General features: G+C 43.5%; 1 protein-coding gene across 2 annotated transcripts; it reads right to left on the bottom strand.

The window, feature by feature from the left end:
• Positions 1 to 895: 895 nt before the first annotated feature.
• carhsp1 (calcium regulated heat stable protein 1) lies at positions 896 to 24,205 on the bottom strand. Of its 2 annotated transcripts, none has more exons than XM_040037264.1 (5): positions 24,006 to 24,205; positions 6,068 to 6,226; positions 4,767 to 4,875; positions 3,852 to 3,974; positions 896 to 1,467 (listed from the first exon to the last, which is right to left on the bottom strand). In XM_040037264.1, the coding sequence occupies exons 2-5, from the start codon at positions 6,147 to 6,149 to the stop codon at positions 1,305 to 1,307; spliced, it is 477 nt and encodes a 158-aa protein (XP_039893198.1). In that variant the 5' UTR covers positions 6,150 to 6,226; positions 24,006 to 24,205; the 3' UTR covers positions 896 to 1,304. The 2 variants fall into 2 exon arrangements, with proteins under 2 accessions (XP_039893198.1, XP_039893199.1); XM_040037265.1 differs by lacking the exon at positions 24,006 to 24,205 and adding an exon at positions 21,883 to 23,020.
• Between the last annotated feature and the right edge of the window lie 285 nt (positions 24,206 to 24,490).

Genomic DNA, 24,490 nt, shown 5'->3' with positions numbered 1-24,490 from the left:
TGTTTAATTATAAGCCCATATATAGTACTTTAACTATACGTGTGCACTAAACTTATGAGTCCTGCTGTTCTTGGGAGAAGCATCACGTTTTTACTGCAGTTAACTTTCAAAGTTTCTGCTACTTTTCATTTTATTAAACCTGAATAAGTGTCTAGTTTCTAACAGCCCACTGAATCTGTGATGTTTCACACTGATCATGTTAATGTTTATATATGTTTTATACATGTAGCCCTCAGAGGAGGTTCATGGATGCTGTGAAGGAGGCCAGGGTGAGGGTGAGCTGGAGGCAGGTGGGTTATGTTAAAGGTCAGCAATCCAGCATTCCCTGAAAGTCTCGTCACATGTAAGTCGTTCCTCCCGAGGCAAAGAACTGGATTCAACATTTACTCGTAATCCTGCGGTCGTGATAAATGAGACTAGTGTCTTCATTTAGTATCACAGACACCTTACAAGTTACAATCAGCCTATTAATGTTCATGGCTTCCTTATTTGCAGCATACTGACAGGAGAGAACACCTGCTGATGCCAGACTGCAGCATGAACCACACACAAGAGACTGTCCAAGTAGTCTGATGTTGCTTTGGCAGCTTTTATCAGCAGTCCATGAGTCTGCAGTCGTCCTCCTGGGTCAGAAGATACAAGTAAACTGTTTTCTTCTACTAGCTTTGCTTCGTACAAGACAGAAAACTATCAGTGTGACTGAGAAGCTAACAACTGTCCACTGAGTGGCTGTGCAGGCTGTTGCACAGCCACTGTTGCCAGAAACATTCAAGAGGTTATAAAACTCCTGATCTTAATGCAACTCAACACACACAGAGCTGAAACTCAAAGATCAAAAACAAAACCCTTCCCATCACACAGCGGAAACATAAAAACAAAATGAGGAACTCAGTCGTACCAGGTGAAAGTTCTTTAATTCACTTGTTGAGCCATCCAAACATGTCAAACACACATGACAGAAGCAGGCACAAGCAGAGGAGTACGCCTCACAGTGGAGTTTGTAGAATAACCCCATGGCGCGGGGTCCACGGGGAGCAGCCACGGCCGGTTCAGCTCCTCCAAACTAAAATCTGTGAAAACTCTTTTTTCAAACATCTCACTATCAGTTTTTTAAGCAGGGATCTAAAAGTCTAACCTAAGGTGAAGTCCCCCCCTCTATTCACAAACCAACAGTATGCACCACCTCTGACTCCTCCACCACTCCCAGGTTTTTATCCCCCCCTTACTTCATTCTTCCACCCCGCCCCCCCAATCATGCTGACTCCACCCACTCCTCTTCCCTCCCACCAGCGCGGTTCAGGTGTTCAGCTGTCGACGGTGCGCCCCGACCAGGTTTCGTGTTTGGTCCCAGGTTTGAGATGGGTGATGGTCACCTCCACTGCCTGGATCTTCTCGAGTTTAGGAGGGATGCAGCAAACCTTGTAGCTCACTTCATCGCCTTCCACCGGCACATACTCGCCCTCGATGCTGAGGAGACAGAGACAGAGGGGTTCAAACCCAGCTGGATTTTACAGACACGCTGAACTCTTGTCCTGCTTCAGCCTCCCGAGTGCTGGATGAGCTGTAGATGGAATCAAATACAGTTTTGTGCTCACTGCTGATTCAGGGGAGACAGACAGAACCAGTCACACAGCTCAGTCTCATCAGCACAGGTTTGTTAGGTAGAAGGACTTCAGCTGTAGAGACAAATGATCACTCTGCCTCTCAAGTGGCCATTTGACTCCATTCACCCAGTTTGTGCCTCTCATGTTCTACTACGTTAGCCACAGAGCAAAGGAGAGGAGAGCCTAAAAAGGCATACCTCTCTGATTCAAAAACACACGATACACCAGACGATGAGACACTTCCTGTTGAAGAGGACATGAACAATAATAAGAAACATTATTATAACAGCTCTCCGGCTTTCTTTGTAGATTTTAGTGAAAGTTAATGAACGGGATTCTCGAGCCATGACTTCTCGTGTGGTTTCGTTTTCATATCCGTCTATGAGCACGACTCCTCGCTCAGCTAATTATTCAAGAAACCCAGCAGCATCAAACATCACAAATCTGGATATTTTTGTGACAAACACTGTTTAGATACGATGTGTGGGCTCAAAGTGCAGACAGTTCAACGCTGAACACACAGAGACCACAAAGACACACTGACATGATCAATAAAAGGCTTATTTGTCAGATTTTGCAGGAATGCAACACATTACATCGTCTCCACTGTGTGAGCTTTTCTGTTTTTAATTACTGTCCTACTGGTACAGCTCATCTTAGTTTTATTTGACCAAATACTGCAGCGGCCGAACATGTTGGCTGCTTTAACAAGTCTGATTGACACCCCCACCTTCGCCAGATCCTCCTGTCGCAGGAAAACCAGGGCCATCACAGGTGACCTCTTGCACGCCACTCACCACCTGTTTAACCTGCTGCCCTCTGGTCGGCGTCTCAGCTTCACTAACTTCTTCCCACTTCATGCCGAGTACTGGTTTGTCACTGGTAAATAATAATATAGATTTTTCCTGGACAGTCTTCTTCACATGGCTTTCTTTACCTCGAAAAGGATTTCACAATCATCCCGCACTTTCATGGATGTTAAGGCCAAACTTACCAGCTTGGCAAGAAGTGCTGGAGTAGTTCTTTACCTCACAAGCTACCAAAGTGCTGATGTGGCCCAAAACTCCTCCTCACTCCTGCACACTTACAGGTTTGCACTGAAAGCTCCTTGGACCCTGCGCTTTGAGTTTGCAGAAGAAGTCCCACACTTGAAACGATCTTTCAGCTGATTTATTTATGAAGAAATAACAAAACTTATCCTCCAATATGCACGAAACAACTTTAGCAGGCCAGCGTGTTTAAAAATGGCCCCAATTTCTCAACAATTTATGCAACAGCGTCACCAGCTCCTTTACTTACAGCTGAGAATCTGCACTTCAACACCCCGACTCATAACACAACCATACATTTGAAATGTTTTATTACTATGAGGCCCATAGAGACGCCTGCACAAAGTCTGACAAACCAAAACAAACCTTTGAGTGGATAGCAACGCCTTTAGGACCGGCTGAGTCAGTTTGGTTCATTCTTAAAAAAACAAAAAGAATGAATTTATGACCTGAAGGACCAGAGAAGGCTAATGAATCAAGTCTGCATCTAAAAATCACGTTCAATCCAGAAAACGATCGATTCGATTCTGATAAGAGCTCAAGTTGATTAAGGGGAAAAAAGATGCAGGAGTTCAGATTTTGTGCATTTGTGTCAAAGGGTGCAAAACGCATTAAGAGTACAGATGGCAGAGCAAAGGGGGAAGCTTTAACAGTCTAAATGATCTCTACAGGCCAGAGGAGGGCACGAGGTTAATATCAATGTATCAATAACATATTATCAATAAACATCACTAGGCTGTGTTGTTGTGTTGCCTTGTTGCTGAGGACGAGCCTGGTCCTGTTATGTTCGACAAACACGTGGAAAAGTCACTCAAAGGCTTCGTGAACTATTTTGTTTTGTGCTTAAAAAGTATCCAATGAGCGGTTTGTGTGAACGTAGGTGTTTACGTGTTCGTGCGCGCCGCTAACGTCTGTGCTTCAGGCCTGTGGGTGATAGCAAAGGCACCGCAGTGAAGGTCATCAGATATTCTGCTCCTACGCTCGGCGTCGCCTTGCTGTGCGTTTCCTTTCACTCCTACAGAGAGCTGACAAACTTTAACATCAAGCTACACACACCTCATCAGTGACAGAGCAATAAACACATCCTGACCTTTCACCCACAGAACGACGGTGTGAGGCACTCTCCACACCACAGGTGCTTCCCCACGCCGACCTGACCACGAACACATTAATCCACAAAGCACACACACACACTTACTCTGAGATATGGACAAAGATGTCAGCGCCCCCGTCCGACGGCGTGATAAATCCATGGCCTTTGGAGCGCGAGAAATATTTACACACGCCAGTAAACACGGGTCCCTCCGATGCACGAGCCGTCCTACACAGGAAGCACATTACAGAGAGAGGGATGGGAGACGTGAGCACAGAGCAGACTGATGAACCAGCAGAGGCAGATCCCTCGTAAGACCCGCCATATATGAAATAAGCACTTTATTTTGAAAGGTCGTTGGCTGCTAACCAGCTGGCTCCGTCCTGTCTGCTCTCCAGACAGTCAGGACTGCTGCAGGGCAACCTGCACACAGCGCCGGGCTGGCCCCGAGTGAGCTTTTAAAAACATTTACTTTGAAGCAGATCTTATTATGTTCTTCAACAACCAGAGAAGCTTTGCACGATTCACAGAATACAAACTCTTGTTTACATCATACAGAGCCAAGAGTGAAAGAAACACATGTGCTTATACATAAAATACAGAGTAATGCATGTGCTCATTGTTTAAAAGTTCATGTTTAAAGTGAGTCTTCTGAAGAGCAGCTGACAAACACTGTGCTGGCATGCACTGCTGTTTGTCTGCATCAGCACATACTAATCATTTACACGTGCTGCTTGAATGCTGCATGACGTGGTAACAATGAATTATTGCGAAGAGGCAATTCCAGGACACGAACGATGAAAGCTGTGGGTGTTTCATTGTGGTTAGACAGAAGGTCTCACTGAACATGCTAATCTGACAGTCTGATTAACAAACTGATCACCGTGCAGCGTCCAGCACGAGATTATTGACCAGCAACGACAACAAGCCTCATAGCAGCGAATATTACACTCGCTTCATTGGCTTGTGAATTAGTTTCCTCTCGTTAACATCTACAGGTGTGTGTGTGTGTGTCCTCACGCTGAGCAGGTCCTGTTTCTGCGTGTGGGCAGAGGGCTGGGGATGAGGTAGCCTCTCATAGGGGAAGGCGAGCGATCTCTGTGTCTGCAGGCCGGGAGGTGCAGAGATTCTGAAGTGGGGGGAAAAAGTCCTCAGTGTGTTACATTGCAACAAATTTCACGCGACAGCATGGCGAGCGGTTAGAGCAGGGAAACTGTGCCTGTAATACATGTGCAAATACATGACCCGTGGCCTCGGACAGAGACGCTAATGCTCCCCCGTGCCTGTGAACCACCTCAGCGTGAGCTCGACGCCCTCACACGATGAGTCAGTCACATTAAACATCTCACAGCATCAGGGACGTTTAATTATGAGTGAACCATCCCACCACCACTATAATATTAACAGAACTGGGTTAACTGGCACAGTAGGTTCACATCAGTGCAACACATGCTGTTCGTACTTTGATCTGTTTATAGCGAGCGCGCTAACAGTGCGCGGTTCCTAAATTCATGCTTATTTGTGTTAGCTCACCTTGCTTCTTTACTCTGTATGTAAATGACTGTGCTAGTTTTTTCTGATGAAGCTTAATTTGCTCACAGCCAACTCTGATATTTCCATGAAGCAGGACTGCACAGGCCCATCAACTGAGCATCACTTGCACATTAATACAGAAGAAATGATTATAGACCAGTTGGAGAGCAGACACCTGTTAACACATGTGGCCATGACATTGGGACAGCTTACTCTGACAGCGCACTTACTTGGCACATGCATATGGAAATGGTCCATCAGTGTCTTTGTTTTCTCTGCAGACTTTGAATTTGGACTCTGTACCAATCACCCCTCTAATACACACTTCTGAAACAATGGTTTAACAGGTGGAGGACAATGAGATTTTCCCTTGCTCATCTTGTTGACTGGCCCCACGCTCACCTGACCCAAGTCTACCAGAACACCTCTGGGACATCAAGCTTGGGTTCGTCTGACACCAACAGGTCGAACCTCAGACTGTCCAGGAGCTCAGTGATGCTCTGGTCCAGTTTGGGGAAGCAATCAGCCCTGACATCATCTGTTATCTCATTAGGAGCTTGCCCCATGTTGTCAGGCAAGCACGTGGGCGCCATACAAACTGCTGAGTTCCATTTAGAGTTTCTGCGATCAAATTTCATCAAAATGGACGAGGCTAATCTCGTTAAAGTGCTGATGTGCCGTTCACATTGTAGGATGTTGATAGATTTTGCTCTGAAAGTGAGCAAAATCTTCAATGTCAGGTGACACATGAGAGGGTGTTGTGTGTGTGTGTGTATTTATGCATATACCTGGAGACCGTGGGGATCTTGGAGAAGGCAGTGGAGGGGTCACAGGTCGAGACCCCTTGATGGCAGTGTCTTGAGAGGACATGTTGGAAGAGGCAGAGTAAAGGATGGGGAGGGAGGAGGGGCGGCTCAAAAGGGAGCACAGCAGAGCGTGTTAACCACCTGGGAAAGGAGGATGACAGACGAGATTTAGAGCGTGTCACACGGCATGCTTACAAAGAACAGGGTTACCTAACTCTCTCCATTTAACACACACACACACACACACACAGACAGACACACACACTAGTGTGCCAGTCTCACCCAGGTGTTACGTGCACTTTTTTACTTCAATAGCAGTTCAAGCTGCAAATCCCACTTCCAGCCCCCACCCGCAAAAAACAATCTGTGCTCATGGATCTCGTTGCCGTGGCAACAGTAGTTCGAGTACACGCCGATGCGACCTGACAGAGACGGTGGAGAACAACAGTGTCCTTATTCACCTCAGCCCAGGACTAACATCAGCCATTACCTCACCCTCGACTGCACGTCGAGCAATTAGGTGGAAAAGAAAACGTGCAGCGGCTTCTGCTTTACAGCTGTGTTGTTGAAAGAGAAGAAAAAAGAAGAAGAAAAGAGAAAGACGCAAGAATGTTAAACAAATACAACCAGGAGAACTTCAGCGAGGTTGTGAACGCCAGTGTTTCTGAGTAAAGCTGCAGAAGAAAGTGGAGCAGATTTCCCACGGTGCACAGGTGTTTTCACACAGCAGTTCTGGACAGCGTGGGGAGAATCAGGTTTCCCCACATTTAACACGCAGCATGAGAGAGACTGACACATTCTCACAAGAACATTTTTTAGGAACTACTTTTTGTGATACAGGCTTCAGAATATAGAATATTCTCCATCCATCTGCTTCCGCTTATCCGGGGCCGAGTCACAGGGGCAGCAGCCTAAGCAGAGAAGCCCAGACCTCCCTCTCCCCAGCCACCTCCTCCAGCTTGTCTGGGGGAACACACCAAGGCGTTCCCAGGCCAGCCGAGAGATATAATCTCTCCAGCGTGTCCTGGGTCTGCCCCGGGGCCTCCTCCTGGTGGGACAGGCCTGGAACACCTCACCCAGGAGGCGCCCAGGAGGCATCCTTGTCAGATGCCCGAACCACCTCAGCTGGCTCCTTTCGATGTGGAGCAGCGGCGGCTCTACTCTGAGCCCCTCCCGGATGGCCGAACTTCTCACCCTATCTCCAAGGGAGAGGCCAGCCACCCTTCAGAGGAAGCTCATTTCTGCCGCTTGTATCCGTGATCTCGTTCTTTCGGTCACTACCCACAGCTCGTGGCCATAGCTGAGGGCAGGGGCGTAGATCGACCGGTAAACTGAGAGCTTCGCTTTTACACTCAGCTCGCTCTTATAGAATATTAATCTACTCATAATTTATGGTATACTGGTATAGCTTAAGCTAGCAGCATATAAAAGTAAGTAAACTGGCTTTTTAAAAATAAATGAACGGGTCAACACAAATATACAGGTGGCTAGAAGACAGTCTGCTCTGTTGGAGCGATGGTCGAGCGAGCTGCATTCATCTCAAGGCCACATGATGGCGATATCTTTGTCCTATAGAAGCCAATGGGACAACAACTTTTATTTATTTGCTTAGACCGTCACCTTGGGTCACACTGAATAAAATGTCATTTTGAAAAGTCTTGGTTTTGGCCAAAAAGAAGAGTCCATGTTATAAAACATGCTTGTTTTCTAATGACTTGTCGAACAAGTCATTCACCAATAAGCATGTGGTTTCACAGTCGGACCTGCTCACTAAGCCCGCCCCAAAAACACTCAAAGGACAATACAGGTTGCATTATAACAATCTAGAAGTTAAGCATCGTCCTAAGAGGAGAGTCTGGCACAAAGGCACACCAAAGCTGGATGCTTGTTCAGATGGATTAATGAGCTCAGTGGAATCTGGTTTCTGTAACCGAGGACGAATAATAGCTATTGAAAGGTTGGAAAACAGCTGTGGATGTTTCTGGAACAGCTGCAGATAAACAAAAACACCAAAACAGGACAGACTATTGCTAATGAACACAAAAACTACAGCACCACGCTCTAAATATCTGAACATGATTAGCGCTCTAACCTTTGATCATTTGACATCAGAGTTTGCTCAGCACACAGCCAGTTGCTTTAAGAACCAGCTACACGCTCTGGCAGCAGTTACACACTTTACGGTTTTGAAGCACAGCTCCGAGTGAGCACGGTGTCTGATTAACTCAATAGACACGAGGTTAATGTAATCACAGCCCCTCAGGACAGCGCGCTTCCTTTATGACCATCAACACGTCTGTCTCCGTTTACACCGTGACCAAAGCAACCTCCTTCCCAAAGGAATAGCGAGCCGCTAAAGTTAAAAAAGGAAAAGCTTTTACAGGATGACGGAGAGAACAGAAACAAAACAGAGGGTCTTTCCAAGGAGAGGAGGTGGAACAGGGAGAAAGTGGCAGATAAGACACAGCACTCAGGGAAAGGTTGGAAAACAAGATCAGGTGAGTGCAGACTTAGCTCACCTCGTTACTACTGCTGCTGTTAAAAGGGCCACCATCACATTCCTGCACAACACACTACAAACTCTGCTTCCTTAAAACAATGCTGGAACTGAATTTTAAAAATGAATATTTTTACATTTGTCATAATTTTCCAGCATTTTCAAACCTGTAGTTGTTTCACTCTGGTCTGAATCATGAGTTTGTGATTACAGAGAGCAAAATCCAAAGCAAAAGCAAAATGCGTCAGTAGAAATAATGTGCAGGCCATTATTATTAGTGGCTGGATGTTTCTGTGGCAGGAGCAACAGAAGTAACTACAGGAGGAAGGTGCTGTGTCCCCCGCCCCGCCCCGAGGTTTCTTCCTGTTTAAAGGGAGTTTTTCCTTCCTGCTGTTGCCAAAGTGCTGCTCACAGGGGTTTGTGTGATTTTTGAGGTTTCCTCTCCATTGTTAAACCTTACAATATAAAGCAACTTCAGGCGACTGTTGTTGTTGTTATTTGGCACCTAAGTGAAACTGAATTGAACCGTTGTGCATCACCAAGTTCAGGTTCCTGGAGGACTTCCCGTGACTCTTCACTACCACTCTTAATGTGTTTTACATCATTGTTTCAGTTGTGAACTTATATTTGCCTCCTTTCATTTTAGCCTTGCTTCGGCCACCCTGAGCACGCCTGCTCTTGTCTGATCTCAGAAGCTAAACACAAAATCATGCCAAACAGGTTCTGGAACATTACAATCAGTTCACCGAACTCAAGTGGCTTCCACAGTCACCAGATCTCAATCTGAAAGGTGGAGCACCTCTGGGATGTGGTGGAACTGGAGACTGGCATCAGAAAGTGTGTGATGGTGTGCGTGTTTTGGCATGCTGCTGTAAAAACAGTAAAGCTGAACACGTTCAAGTACCAGCAGTGGAAGTTTGCCATTTATAAAAAGGGAGCAAAAACCATTATTGTAATAATGTTATTGTAAAAACTGGCCCCTTTTTCTCACAGTACATTGCAGGTTATATATGCAACACTAATCAAGCTTAACAAAAAGGAAATACCCCAGGTAGATTCAAAATATAAGGTAAAATGTGAAAATATACACGCTTTCCATGCTCAAATAAAAATGCTGAGTCATTAGAGGTGTGAAGCAAACGTGAGGAGACCAAGATAAGAGCAGGGGACAGTAAGAGGCCACACACGATAACGGACCCGACATGCATGCACCGATCTTTATAGGAACGTCACAGAAACCACAGCTGGCATCGAACTCTCTGCAACACAAGAACGAAGGTTACAGTCGGCAAAATGTTTGAAAATTAAAGCTGCAATATTCTTTAGTGGAAAAGCGACTGCAGCCTTGACCTTAGAGATTACTGCTCCCTTTAGCATGAACCTCTCAGAGGTGCCAGATTTGTCCACCAGCCCTCGTCATCATCTATTGAAATCTGAACACTCTTACATCCAAAATGCTTCATAGTGATGTTTTTATCCCCTCAGACTCAAAGGAATCCACAGATTTTATTGTTCTTAAATGATCCCACAGTAACTCTGATTTTGGTGTCAAAAATGTACGACTTAGCAACGATGGGAAAATCTTCGTCTGTGATTGTGCGTCGCTTGAAAGCCTTAGCAGATCACTTACACTCGATCCTTCGGGTCTGGGGAAAAAAACCCAAACCTGGCTACGTCCACATCTTCAGGGGAACGCCACACTCCAGACGTCAGAGATTTAAATAAGACGGCATCCAGCTGTCACTCACTAAGAAGGCTCTATTTACTGGCACCCAATCTACGACGAAGCCGGACTCTAATTTTATCGATTTGAAAGGCTGCCATGTGAGTCTGTGTCGCAAAGCATTAGCAACCTGCTGCGATGCTGATGAAACATCAAAGTGTAATGACGCAGATTAAGTTTGATAGAAATTTAGTAATAATAACTCAGTTATTCAACACTTTAGCATTTCAAAGGAAGTTCAGCACTTCCATGCTGCACATATATGGACACATAAGCATCCTAGCGTGTGTTGCAGTCCATGCATCCTCAAGTATATGATCATGTGACTCTGCTTCAAACTACAGACATGCAGGACAACAGGAACGACTTCTTGTCCGCTGTGTCCCAGGCTGCAGTTGTGTATTTTGAAGGGAGGGCGACAGATTTGTGACATTTAGCATGTTTGGAGTGTATAGCTAGTGTGCATTGTAGTTTAGTTAGTGTCTAACTTTTCTGCTTTTTTGTGGAAAAAAAAAAAGAAGAAACTGAGATTCTGGGTTCATCCTATTCTCATGCAAAGGCAGCACGGTTTGATTCAGGACTTGAAGCTGTAGAACCACCGATTTCATCCATCCATATCTATCTATAAAATATAGACATATTCAGGATGTCAGTGAGGCAGTTTCAGTGCTTGTTGGCAGAGTTGATACTGTATGTAAGGAGGCAGAGAAATCACAGAGAACTGACTTACCCAAAGCAGTTTGTAGCTGTTAAAATGTATTATTTTAAATATTGTATATTCAGCACTGAAGCGCGTTTTGATTGGTCAGATCAGTTTTTTTGTATTTTAAAAAACTAAACAAAAACCATAAATCAATCAAGCATGTTGCAAATTGGTCCAGTGAAATTACACGGTTGGTGTGAACGGCTGCATTAAGAATAGATGAGCTGAAACAATATTTTCAACACAAGATATTTGCATGGATTTTGCCCATCCAGTGGGACCACTTCTGTCTCTCTAACAAACTCAAACAATAGCCACTCTATCATCACACACACACACACTAGATAAAACCCATGTCCAGTGGAATTTTCCATGATAGTTCTCTGAACAACACGCCACCAGAGACCCTGCTGACACAGCAAATACCAACGCTACACACACAGTCCACACAGACATCGTCGGTCAGGCCGAATCCCACACACAGCTTTGGTGTGATAAACAGCATCCATGTGATGAGGTTGTTGTACTATACAAGTCAGAAACAAATGCATACAGATTCTGTCCCCGTTTAGTTTCAGCCTCCTCAAGGTGACGTCTGTTCATCTTGAGCTGCACCCACAGAGATCTCAGTGTTACAGCGTCGGTCCCTGACATGTCTATAAGAGCAAGTGCGCTACGTGCTGATTTTCTGCACTAGCTGCTCAAGAGCCTTCAGAGTTTTTCTGCTGCTCTCCTAGTATTAGTGCCAGTAAATTTAATTAGGCTTGAAGTACGTGGAGGAGCTCGTAGGGTGAGCAGAAGACAAATCTCTAATCTTATTCTACCTGGAGTCATCAGACCTAAACTGAATTAACATTTTGGAAATGAATGTATTTGCAATTCAGCTCAGGGTTACACGAGAAATTAATGCCTCTCATATCCGTAAGTTTAATGATTAGCTAACTGTGTTAAAGCTCACTGACGCTGATCATTCACACCAACGCTGGCACATTTATAAGTCATCCCACATCATGTGACCCTGTCGGAGGTGGGCTGGCATTTACATAAGCGTGGACGTATTGGTGCAGGTTGCCGGTCTAGAATCCGCCTGACTTCATGAGGTGGTGGTGCAGATAAACACAGCAACAGGTGGCTGACTGGAGCTACTCCACGAAGTTGTCAGAATGTTGGGATCATCGGATTTCTTAGTTATGTCAGGTGAGAGTCCTGACTATGGAGTGACACATCCCAAACTGCTTTAGTGGACACGTTGTTGTTAATGTGCACAAACCCAAAGTGTAAAATCATACAGCAGTTTTACTGCAGAGCGTTTGTTGGGCGTAGCGGTAACCTCACTACACCGCATGTTTAGTTAACACGTGACGTGTGGCTTGCCTGTACTGTGGCCTACGGTTTGTTTTAAAAATGTGTGAAAAACCAGTGAAACGGGGACCAACAAAGACACAAGAGCATAAAAGAAAGTGCAGAGACTGACAGACGAGAAACTCTGCTTTGAAAGCTTTTATGGGAATATCCGGCTCCGAACATCGAATACAATCAATCGGCCTTTTATCCAATCGAGATACGAGAGCAGGAAATGGAAGAGGAGAAAATGAAATCAAACCAAACATGAGGTCAAACCAGTACAGTGTGCATTTAGAAAAAAGAAACAGATGACAGATGGAAATGTGTTGAAGAGCGAAGGAAAAGGAGAGTTGATATAACAGGATTACCATGTGGGAAAGTAAAGAGTCTGCTTTTCCATCTCTCCTTGCTTCGTCTTTTTCTTTACCCCCTGCTTCCCTTCTCTCTCTCAGAGGTTCACTCAGTTCCTCGTTCACACCGGGGGGCAGAGAAAGATGAAATGTCCCCGAGGACAGGATGACACAAAGGCAAAGCAAGGACATGAAATTAGCAGGAACTTTGCAGAAACTTGGAGAGTCCAAGGCTGGAAAACTGTAACTGTGGGTGACACAACTACGTCCAGGTGACTGACCTCAGAACAGTCTCCTCTTTGTTTCTGAGCTCCAGATTGAAACGTTTTACCTTTAGCTTTGCCCAAAAGCTGCACTTGGCAATAAAAAGCAGCTGTTTAGAGGAACCATTTAGCTTTCTTGCTAACTGTAATGTTGCAAGACTGGTGTCATAGTGTGAGTCTCTACCATGAACAAGAGAATAGGAATGCAGCTTGACCAGTATTCAGTGTTACGAAACTAAAGTTACCCTTTAAGATTAAAAACTATAAATCCTAGAATCCCGAGGAAAACAAAAAAGTGTGCCGTCACCACCGCGACTTCCTTTCTGTTCTAACGAATCCTCCATCCAGACTGTTTTTAGATTGATTACATGGAAATTAAAAGAACGGTTTCTTCAGGATTCTCTTAGAGGTGTTGGTTACAACGCAGACAACAGGGAGCATTAGCAGAGCATTAGCAGCGAGAGCATTAGCAGCGAGAGCATTAGCAGTGAGAGCATTAGCAGCCTTCTTTACTCATAGGTCAATATCCATATGTCATTATGTACTGTTCTATAAGGGGTTGTGACAGATTATAATATAGATTATATAAATTTTCCATGATATAAAAAAAATGCCATATGACAATATTATTGCTTGAACAATACAACACCTTTACATGTGCACAACACTGGGACAAGGCGAGGCTATAACACCTTACAAGTCGTTATAAATCCCGCTGCCTGCAAGCACCAATAAAACATTTTTCCCGTAACAATAGAAATATTTTCTTGAAATACTGCGATATTATTTCGAGGCTCTATTATCCACCCATAACCCCACATGTCTGCTTATTTTGACAAAAGGCATCCAAATACTTTATAGCTCAAAAAACTTCATCTTTCTCATCGACAACATGCAATCTGTGTATTAGCAGAGGAGATGTGTAATGCAGCTGCAGGCGCGTGTCTGCTGTGTTACACAACCGCTGTAATATAGTGATAACATCACTAATTCATTTAAACAAAAAACCCAAGAAGGGGTTGCAATATTGAACCCTTCAGTCAGCTAATAACCATCACATCCCTAGCTACAATAACCATCAACAGCTCAGCTCCCCCTAAACGAAACACTCATTTATCATTCGTCCCTGTGAGGTGCCAGGAAGCCACAAAGCAGCCCCTTAAATGCACCGCTTTAAGGGGAGTTTGATTTCAATCTCGCACTGGTCTCACTGAGTTAAAGATTCCTGGCTGACATAAACCACGGTCACATGTTTGCATCTGCACTGCGACATTCTGCGAGGACCTTGAGCCGCTGCAGCTGATGGAGGCAGAGTCATTGTTGCATCTCCACTCTTAAGCGGTCGAGATGAATGAAGTGGACGGCGGATGCAAATGGCTCCAGGCCCCTTATTGAAGACCTCAAAGCACGCACACAAAGAATAACGCACACAAAGAATAACGCAATCTGCTTTACAAACATTATGAGCCTGTGTTGAATGCAGAAAGCAACCTTAAGCGTAACATATGAAGCTCTCTGTGGAAGCCACTGTGGGTGGGTGTGTTTGTGGTACTGTGGATGCGTGTGTGGCTGAAAGTGAATTGCATGTGTGTGATGGCAAAAGATGGTCCCGATCTCTCCATTTGATGACTCACTCCCTCGATGTGCGTCACTGGATTTGGTGTTTTAAACATTACAAACTTGTGAGGGCTGACCATGACCGTCAGCAAACTCCTGCTTCACACCTGTTTACACGAGGAGCCGTATGAATGCAGCTACAGACCTGAGCCCACACCCACCCATACACCCAGGAATCCACTGTATAGCTTCCAGGTGCACGTCACCCCTGCTTCCCCCACCTCTCAGAACCCACTGTCACCCAGACACAGGCCTGAAACAATACATACGTTTTAAAATGGGTCAGTTAGGCTGCGAGGGTTTGTTTAAGTTCAAGCTTTCTTTTAAAAGCGATCAGCTAATGCAGAACTGAGACTACAACAGAAAACCAAAAAGCATCCGGTATCAAAAACTGCGCCTCCAGATTAGTTCAGCACCAAAACAAGCAGCAGCTATTATAAGTTACTATACTGTGAACAGCTCAAATCACTTTTCACTCAAATTGCTGCAGTTTCATTTTCACATGAGAGGTTTACATTTTTCTTGATTTAAAGGAGTTGGACTCAAACAGCATTGTACTGTCCTCGGTGCACAAAGTGTCAGAATTACACCACTTGCAAAATAATTATGTTTTTTTTGGTACATTAGCATACTGTTTTAACATTGCTTAAAAAATAAAAAGCATAAAAACAATGTTTTCATGGGCTTTAGGCACCGTGTCTCGTGTATATTGATGAGGATCATCACACAGAAATCAAAAGAAGTGGCTCACTTGAAGCAGTGATTTATTCATGTGTTCTTGTGGTCGAGAGCAGGTGAGGAGTCACGACATCGCTTTTGATTCAACTGGTAATTTTGTTGCTTTTTTTAAAAATGATTTTTGTTGTTAATCTCATGAACTATCTGCTTAATTTTAAATAAATCAAAAAAACAAAACTAAATTATTACTTTTTTGCCTCCTAATGCAATACTGTGCAAAACTGTTACAGGCTTTGTAACAATCTTTTTACAAGCAGGTCTTCACTGTGTTTATATTGTACAAGCTGCAGTCTCAGATTATCCTTCTGTTTACATGAAAACTGCACTGGGGAGCTGAAGCCTTCTTCCTTTTCTTCAGGCGAACATGCTCACAGTTCTGCCCTCTCCTGTGGGTGTCGTAACCACAGCTGGTGATTAGCACTTCCTGGATAAAGTAGGAAAAAGGAAGCGACCTGTTCAGTCACTGGACAGGGGAAATGCTTTTACTGCCATGTGTGATTTGCATTCTGAATCTCTTCAAGCTCATCTGGGCAGCCGACATTCTCCTCTTATACCATCTTTTATAATGATTTGACTTTATTTTTGGCCCCAAAACAATAAGAAAAAATAAAAGATAACTTTACAGAAAGATGTATCGAAAGTAAGAAACCTGAAACCTTTGGACACCACGTGTAAGTATTTATCTTCCTCCTTAGGGTCTTAACTTCCCGACATTCCCCATGTCTATCTTACACGTCTAAATCTCCTGGAAAATATTGACAGTATGATGCACAGACTGCTGGAGAAACATATTACACTGGAATCCAGTTAAACAGCAGCACAGACTCACTGCAACATACAGTAATGTTGCTTGTTATTGATGTACTGGGATTCTTATGCTTGGCTTTCAAATTGCCCAGAATCACAGCTGCAACAGCCAATAAAAAACCGACACAATCATGCCAGACGCCACTTCTGCTCCACTGCAATTTTGGACGTGCAATTTCCACACTGCAATAACCACAAGCTCCTCAAAACAGTGATTTGGGTAATTTAGTTACAGTTAGTTACAGTCTAGTTACAGTCGCTTGCATTTCGTTGCCCTGTACCTGTGCATGTGCAATGACAATAAAGTTGAATTCTATTCTATTCTAAGAGAACTTAAAGCAGCAGGTAAGCAAGATCATATCAAGATCAGGTCAAAGAAGAAATAATCACTCATACCACTTAACTCATATTAAAGTATTTTGTTTAAATATATAGATTAGATATATACATACAACATATCTAAAGTGTGACGGTTGCATTTATGAGGATTCAAACATATGGTTTGAAATAAACGACCAGCAGATTTGATGGTTATAGCTGTGGGACAACAAAAGACCAACATGCTGCTAGATCAATACTGGATTAGCAAACTGACAACTGTATAACTGAATCATGGGTATTTCTCTATAGCATGACAGTATATCCACGTAAACAACCATCAACAGGTTTTATGCATTTGGGATTAAATTGTCCTCGCAGACTGATTATGTTTCAGAAACTCGATTTATTTTTCAAACAGAGTCCACTTCAAACTGGCTAGAAGAGCAGCAACAACATTGTTTAGTGTTTAGGAGCCACTGCTCAAAAACAGGAGGTTTGAGAAAACAGGTTTAGGTGAACTCTGCTCTCGACCTGAATGAATATCCTTTGCTGCACTGAATCCACAAACGTCTTCGACCTTGGAGAGCTCTTTAGATTTTTGAGTGATTAAGTCTCTCGCTTCAGTGGGAAAGATAAGAGCAGGTCGTAAATGTTTAAGTGTTTCGATAAGACGGCTCTGCACTAAAACTAAGGTGGTTTGAGTCATGAGCACCAGGTCTGATTTTAAGTAGTCGAGTACATTGTTGTCCATGTTCATTATCTGTTTTTTTTTTTTTTTTTTTTTTAAATCCAATAAGATGAAATATTTGTTCAAATATTGTCTCAACTTCAAAGTGCAAAGGTGGATGTTCTCATTTTGATAAATCCACTAAAAATAGGCAGTCTGTGTTTCTCAGCGGTAGCAATCATCAGCTACTGGATGGATGCAGAACCATTAGAGCGCTCTGGACACAACACATGAAACAAACAACGAGCAATTAAAATCATTATGTCGACAATAAGGGCACAGAAACTGAAAATTACATCTGCTGGCTGCTCACAAAGCTCTCTCATCAATCGTTAAATCACACGTCTGTTAATAACAATGTTGAAATGAAGTTTGCAGTGAATCCATTTCCCCCGTAATCATTTACTTTGGCATCATTCAGAGCATCCAGCAGGAAATCTGACACCCAAATGGTCGATGTTGGATACGGAAATAATTCCCGTTGATCCTTTGGACAGATAAAGCTACAGTTTGTTACAACATCGACGTTCAGATGTTGACACATTTTCATAAAACATGACGGTTTATGTGCACTGAAATCAGTCATTTTAAATTCTGCGGCTAAATTCAGCTTCTATTGCCCGATTTACACGACTGACCCCTCCTTTTAAACATTTGAGCCAATAGAATCACGGTAACGTCACTGCGAAGCGGTGAACATTTGTTTTGGATGCAAGACAGCACAAGTAAGAAAGTTTGTGCTGCTGTTTTTCCAAATGCGATGCGTAATTTTGGTCTTCGTTTATGGTTGGTTCAGTGAATTTTGTTCAGAGCGTGACGAAATTTGCAGTTTTGGAAACTGTGAGATGTCAGCGTTTAGTAGAGGCGTTACTCGTCCGCGTACGTGCCTTTGGGTGAATCTGGGTTATGCCTGTATTTGGCGTCGCGGCCCATTAAACTGGACGTCCCCCTCTCGCCCCAGCTAGTTGGAAAAAAGCTGCCTTAGAAGTTAGCATGTGGGGAAGTTGGGGGTTGTTGGCAGACAGGCTGATTAAAAACACTTTGGACAGCAAAGCCGGTGGCAGACATGGAGACGGGAAAAAGCAGGCCTGGGTGAGGACGAGAAACTGTAGCTGTGTGAGAAAGGCTAAGAAAACAAAAGAGTGAGGGGAGTTTGTGGGGTCACTGAGCAATGCAGCTTTCTTTGAATGGAGCACAGATTTATTGCTGTTGACAGTTTGGATAAGAGCCACATTTTGATTTGTCACCTGTTGTGATTAATGATGTCCTCGCAGTAATTGTTACTTGCATATCAAATATGAAACTTTAAAGCTTGTAAGATCAGGGGGATAAAATGTGTTAGTATATTTATTAAGTAAGGTGTGTTTTATGTTTGGAGGTCTAGAGAATCTCATTTTACACCCTGCTGCACATTCAAAACTTCACCTGCTGCAGACAAACAAAATACACACATCGAAGTCAAACAGTGCAACCTGATCCTGTGGTACCATCACTCAGCTCATGTATACTTTTACAGCTTCCCACAGGATGCATCTTCCTTGACAGAGTAAATTTGGGGGGTGTTTGGAGGTCCCAAAGCATTTTAACCAAAGCCAAAGTTAACTCACCAGCAGCTCTAAAGCTGTGGTGGCTACATTTACTCAAACACAGTCAGAAATCAAAGGAAAATGATCTCTATCAAACATTGTATCATTTAATTACTGCAAATTGTATTTACTAATGTAGTCGCACCCAAATGGCTCCTCGTCAACCAGGAAAGTCTCTGCAAACCTCTGGCATGTCTAAACAAAGAATAATACACGCAAGCGCTATGAGAGGAGTTCACCTGCATAAAGACTCCATTATCATTTAAATTGTTTGCTGGCTTTGTGCGTTTCCATCAGTGGCGTCAGATGACTTTCACAGAAAGGTAAGCAGAGATGATGGATTAATATTACTGCTGCATATGTTTGAGAAATATTCTGTTTATTCACAGCATCATAATCTATAATTCATGTTTGTTGTCCTGTAAGGACAAGTATCTCTTGCTACAATGGCTGAGCACAGCCCTACATCTTCATTTGAAAACAACAACAAAAACAGTCAGTGGCATAAACAGGCTAGCTGTGTTTCCACACAAAGCTAGCTGCACTGCCTCACTTCTTAAAGCAACTAGGTTGATGAAAAAGACGAGAGCAGTTACTGAGGTCAGTTACAGGACACATAATGCACTCTCAGCATTACAGAGGTGAGTGACAACAAACACATGGCCTGTAAAAGCAAAGATTCCTTAGGAGAGAAATGAAAGCTTGCACACATACAAGGTAATACTTGCACTTTGTTCCAGTCACTCACGGCATTTTGTTCAACTGTATATAAAAGAAAGTGTACTGTGGCTTTGGCGGTGATCTGAACCATAGTCCAGAGGACTGTACTATGAAACCAGATTACTGGATTAGCAAACCAGGTCTCGCTTTAAGTCAGAGTTTTCTGCGTCACGAGAGAGGCTCGGTTTTTACCTGGCTAAATCACCATGGTAACTTATACTGATAATAAAACCTGTTCATAGATTTGGTTTGTTTTTAACTCTTCTGGTCTTTACAGTATGTTTTAAATTTGATAGATTCTCTTCCAGGGGAATAAAATTTAAGTTGTTGAGTCGTATCTCACTAAAACCACTGAATGAAGCATTGCATTGTCACATTAACGTATAAATGTGGTACTTGATTCGAGTCTCTTTCACACTGCTGGAACGGCAGCTACTACAACAGAGGACACACACCAAGATTACCTGCTCAATCAATATTACAATTTGATCTGCAACAAACTACAGTGATTTCCATGCCTCTGTTATTAGGCTATGGGACAATAACATGTAATGTCTAAATATATCCAGCTTAAAGTTTCAGAGCCCTAATGTGCAGCAGCAATCTTAGAAATAAACAGCAACACGTTATCATCTGATAACGTCTGACTAGAGTAGGCGCCGCACACAGCGACCATTTCAGGTCTAAGAAGAATGACATTTTGGGGGTTGTCCCAAAACGTTTTAACGTTTGCAAAATGCTAATTTTTATGAGAGCACGCTCGCAACCTGAAGCAGAAAGGCCGGCTTAACAGGGAAAGTTGATCGCTAGCATCATGATACTTGTTACCTAGCTGGGTTTTTAGAATTTGTTGAGCCAGCTAATGCAAGGTAAGCTTTTCTGTGTTGAACTTGTGGGTAGAATACTCCTCAGTGTCATCGCTTACGACTGACGCTGTTCTTGTCTGTGTTGTTGTCCGTTGTCATCAGTCGTCTGTGTTTGTTTTGAAAATGTGCATTTCATTTAGTCGCACACTGCAGACTAAATCTACCTCGTCGTAGGCCAGACGAGGACCCATCAGAGCACTGCTCTACACCCTCCATTAAACCCAGTGTGACACCAAAACACAAAAACCACAGTAGCATATAGGTGAGAGAAATGTGCCACAATGAATACATAAATTCAGAGAGATGAGGCGGACAAGCATCTCTGCAAATGCAGTCACATTACACCCTAATATGTAAATCAAACCAGCAGTCAGAAGTCAAAAATATCCTCTTGCTTTCTGTCATGTGACGACAGATCAGTATTCCCACTCCAAACACACACAGACACACAAACCAGTCCACACATGAATCTATTTGCATGCACTCAGGTGCATGTTTGCTGCAGGTGTCTATATGAAAATAGAATGAGGCAGAAAACGATGTCATCTCAATAATGATGACATCATTTTAAGACATTATTGGGGAAATTAGGTAAAAATGTCACTGACTGGCTAGCTACTGCCATCACTTTGACTACCACTGATCTAACAGCTCCAGGTGACACAGTCTGCAAATCTTCCAATCGGTGCTAGCGACAGGATTTAACAGGCATCGCATGACAGGTGATGGCAAGCTGGCGGCACTCATTCGTACAAGTGAGTATGCGAAAGTATGATTTATGCGTCAGCTCCAAATGACGAAACTTGAAGTGTGAAAAAGTATCCAGCACACTGACATGATTACAGGTCAGTCAGTTAAACAGTTAATATGATGGTTATTGATACGTGCTATCAGCTGTCCGTCCTTATCAGGTAAATGATTCAGTAATATCAGCACACACAGGCGTGAGATTTTCAGATACTTTGCATATATATAAATAACAAACTCAATGTGACACAGTCACCACAGCATACACAGCTTTTACACTACTGTGACACTATGTAGTTAACAGCCAATTTCTTACAAAAATAAAACAGATGAGAAGCAGCTAATGATTATGGAAAATCACACATATCCAGGTAGAGCACAGTTACAAAGGAAAAGTCATTACTGAAAAGAAGTCCAACCAACACCAAAATAAAAGTCTGTGTGACCTCTGCCACAGACTGTTCTCACTGCATAACCAGCCCGAATGCTGGGACAAAGACAGGAAACACCTCCTCAGGCTGCAGCATTAGTCCAAACTAAATATCACTGACAAGCTGTCTGGCTGAAAAGTTTGGAAAAACAAAATCTGATTGATGACAAACTTTACATTCTCCTTCTGGCCTTGACTCTAACGTGCATGCAAACACCATGGATATTCAGCCATGACTGCTAAGATGGCTTGTGCTAACTCAGAAAGACTCGCAGAAAAGGAAGCCAGCAGTATCGCTGTGTCCCCCGACTGCAAACAGTTCCAGCCATGATACGTTTGCATGCAAATCTTAATTTACCAGTTTAACAAAGTGCTTCCTACTTTCCAAAGTGTGAGCGGCGATGTGCCAGGCATAGATTGCAAGAGCCATTCCAGTCACAATTCCCTACGCTGCGTGGAATTTGCTCCCAAGGTAAACAACAGGAAACACAACTGCGCAAAATGCAGTCACATGCATTTCACTCGTACACACACACACACACACACACACACACACACACACACACACCTTTACAGGAAAGAGGCCACAAAACATTAGCAGCTCTCTTTTATCTTCTAGTTGTAGCGCGCCGGCTTCCCTCTCCACCTTCAGTTACGCACCGTCATGTTTACTACACTTTGCTACAGACACACACGAGCGTTACACTCGATACAGATGAAAAATTAAGACTTGAAATGAGATGCAGACAGTTTGGATTTCCATCTGCTTTTGTCCCTCTCTTTGCTGTGTCCTCTTTATGCTATTACACGTCTTTCTCATTGTCTCACGGGAGATTATTACACCCGATCATGTTGCATTCAAACAAGCTCCTTCTGGCTTCACAGCTGTAAAAGGACCAGTCATTAAAAAAACAAAAATAATCCACTGGTGAGAGTTAAAGTGGCCTGATGGCACCGTTATCGTCTACGAGGGTAGCGTCTACAGCTTGTGTTGCCGACATTCAAATGAGTGAGTATCTACCGCCATGTGTAAAACACGGTGGAGGCTCTGACCAGAACCTACAGCAGGTGGAGAGCTGGTTCAAATACCACACCCATCTCCACCTGCAGTCAAAGAGTTTGAGTCTGAGAAGCAGCTGATTATACAGCTCCAAAATTTATTGGGGTGGTTTCTTCACAGTAAGTTGCCCTCAACCTTATGAAAGACATGGCTGATAATTCAATAAATAAGAACTCAATAAAAAAATGAGTGAATCCAGAATTGTTAGAGCTCAGCATAAGATCCAAACAGACCCAACAGCAGGGGGTGTCTACTGGCTTCACTGCATTCTACTGTGCAGTTTTACTGGTCGAGGATGGCGTTCATATTTTGGCACAATGTGCTAAATCATCACGTCAGTCAAGCTGACATCGAATGCAGTGTTTATAATAACTCCACTTCAGCGGCCATCTAAAGTAACACCATGACATTTGAGAAGTCGTTCAATAAAACAGAAAAACCACAATAAAGCACTTAACGATAAAGTAGACTGGCAGAGATCAAAATACATCTGAAATTTATTTTCACGTTGGGGAAGTTTGAGGGTCTTATACAGTTTAAAAATACACACAGACATACAGGTGCTGGATAAAACCCAGACCTGCAACTCGCTCTGTAATTTGTGTGCAGCTCTGGAGAGACCTCAGCCTTTAACTGAAAACCACATCCTCAGTGAAACTGTGACGATAGCCAGTCAATACCTTTCCTTAGAAATCGAGGATTTTTTCTTCTTCACACACACAACCAAACAATAAAACTCAACGATATCTCTTGACCAACACATCTAATGATATTTTTCTTGCTTCAACCAACAACAGGCAGGAATCAGGGCTCAAAAACACAGGATGATCCTCCACCTTTGCTGTCCTCTGTGGCTAATGCACCCACACCCACACTGAGAGAAACAAACAGGCACTTGTCCAATAATGAGCTGCTGATAGATACTGGCAATATCATGCGGCTCTTAAGCCCACAGATGCTCGTCTTCCAGGACTTCATTAGCTCTGAATGGGGGGGTGAGAAAAAGCCTTTTCAAGTTTCTGAATGAAAGCCTCTGACTTTCATAAACACACACACACACACACACACACACACACACACACACACACACACACACACACACCTCAGACTGGTATCCCCTTGCATGCTTTTGAGCCCCAACCCCCCCAAAGGAAATGAACGCCAGCTCGCGCCAGGAAAATCCTTGATGGAAAGCAAAGACTGGAAGTCAGTGAACTTTGGCGCCTCCAGGAACTTACAGATACAAACGAGCTTAAATAAAAAACACACACATTTCGTCCGCTGAGCTCATTTATATAAACCACAGTGTTTGTCGAGCAGGTGTAAAGTTCACAGCTTCCTTGGGGCAAAAACTATTAGCTAGCTGCTGCAGAAATTAGCCGCGCGCTCACAGAGCAGCGCTGCGTGTGTTCGAGTCTCACCTTGTTACCTCCAACTTCAGCACTGACGTTTCTTCTGAAGCTGGAAAAGTTTCGGCTCTGAACAGTTTGATGTCGTGCTGCGGGTTTGTTCCTCCGCTGTAGAGCGTGGTGAGGATGAGCGTCAGCCTCCCGGAGTCCAGCAGAGTAAACTCTTTCACTCTCTCTCGCTCTTTTTTCCTTTTTTCCTTCTTTTTTTTCTCAATGGGCGTAACACCATGAGAGTGACGTCACCTGTTACCGTAACAGGCGCTACAGCGGGACGTCAAAAACGAGCAGCCGTAAATACGCGACACAACACGCAAAGCGGATTTGTTTGGCTATTTTATACAGAAAACCTCTTTTTACAAGAACAAAGGAATAAATAAAATGTTTATGTTATGTTTGTTGCATTTGTATGCAAGTTACTGTCATTTTATTACGTTTCAAATAAATAGACAAACTCTTGTTGCGTGGGAATAATAAACAGCATTACCTGCACGCTGTTT

The sequence above is a fragment of the Simochromis diagramma genome, unplaced genomic scaffold (genome assembly GCF_900408965.1).
Source record: "Simochromis diagramma unplaced genomic scaffold, fSimDia1.1 OVJJ01000516.1, whole genome shotgun sequence".
NCBI lineage: Eukaryota > Metazoa > Chordata > Actinopteri > Cichliformes > Cichlidae > Simochromis > Simochromis diagramma.
The sequence above is the reverse complement of the archived record's forward strand: the minus strand, read 5'-3'. Positions and strand labels throughout refer to the sequence as shown.

Coding starts and splice junctions, on each gene's coding strand:
- carhsp1 (XM_040037264.1), bottom strand. CDS start 6,149: ATGTCCTCTCAAGACACTGCCATCAAGGGGTCTCGACCTGTGACCCCT. Junction 4,876..6,067: donor AAGATCCCCACGGTCTCCAG/GTATATGCATAA, acceptor CCCCCACTTCAG/AATCTCTGCACCTCCCGGCC. Junction 3,975..4,766: donor AGAAACAGGACCTGCTCAGC/GTGAGGACACAC, acceptor CTTCCTGTGTAG/GACGGCTCGTGCATCGGAGG.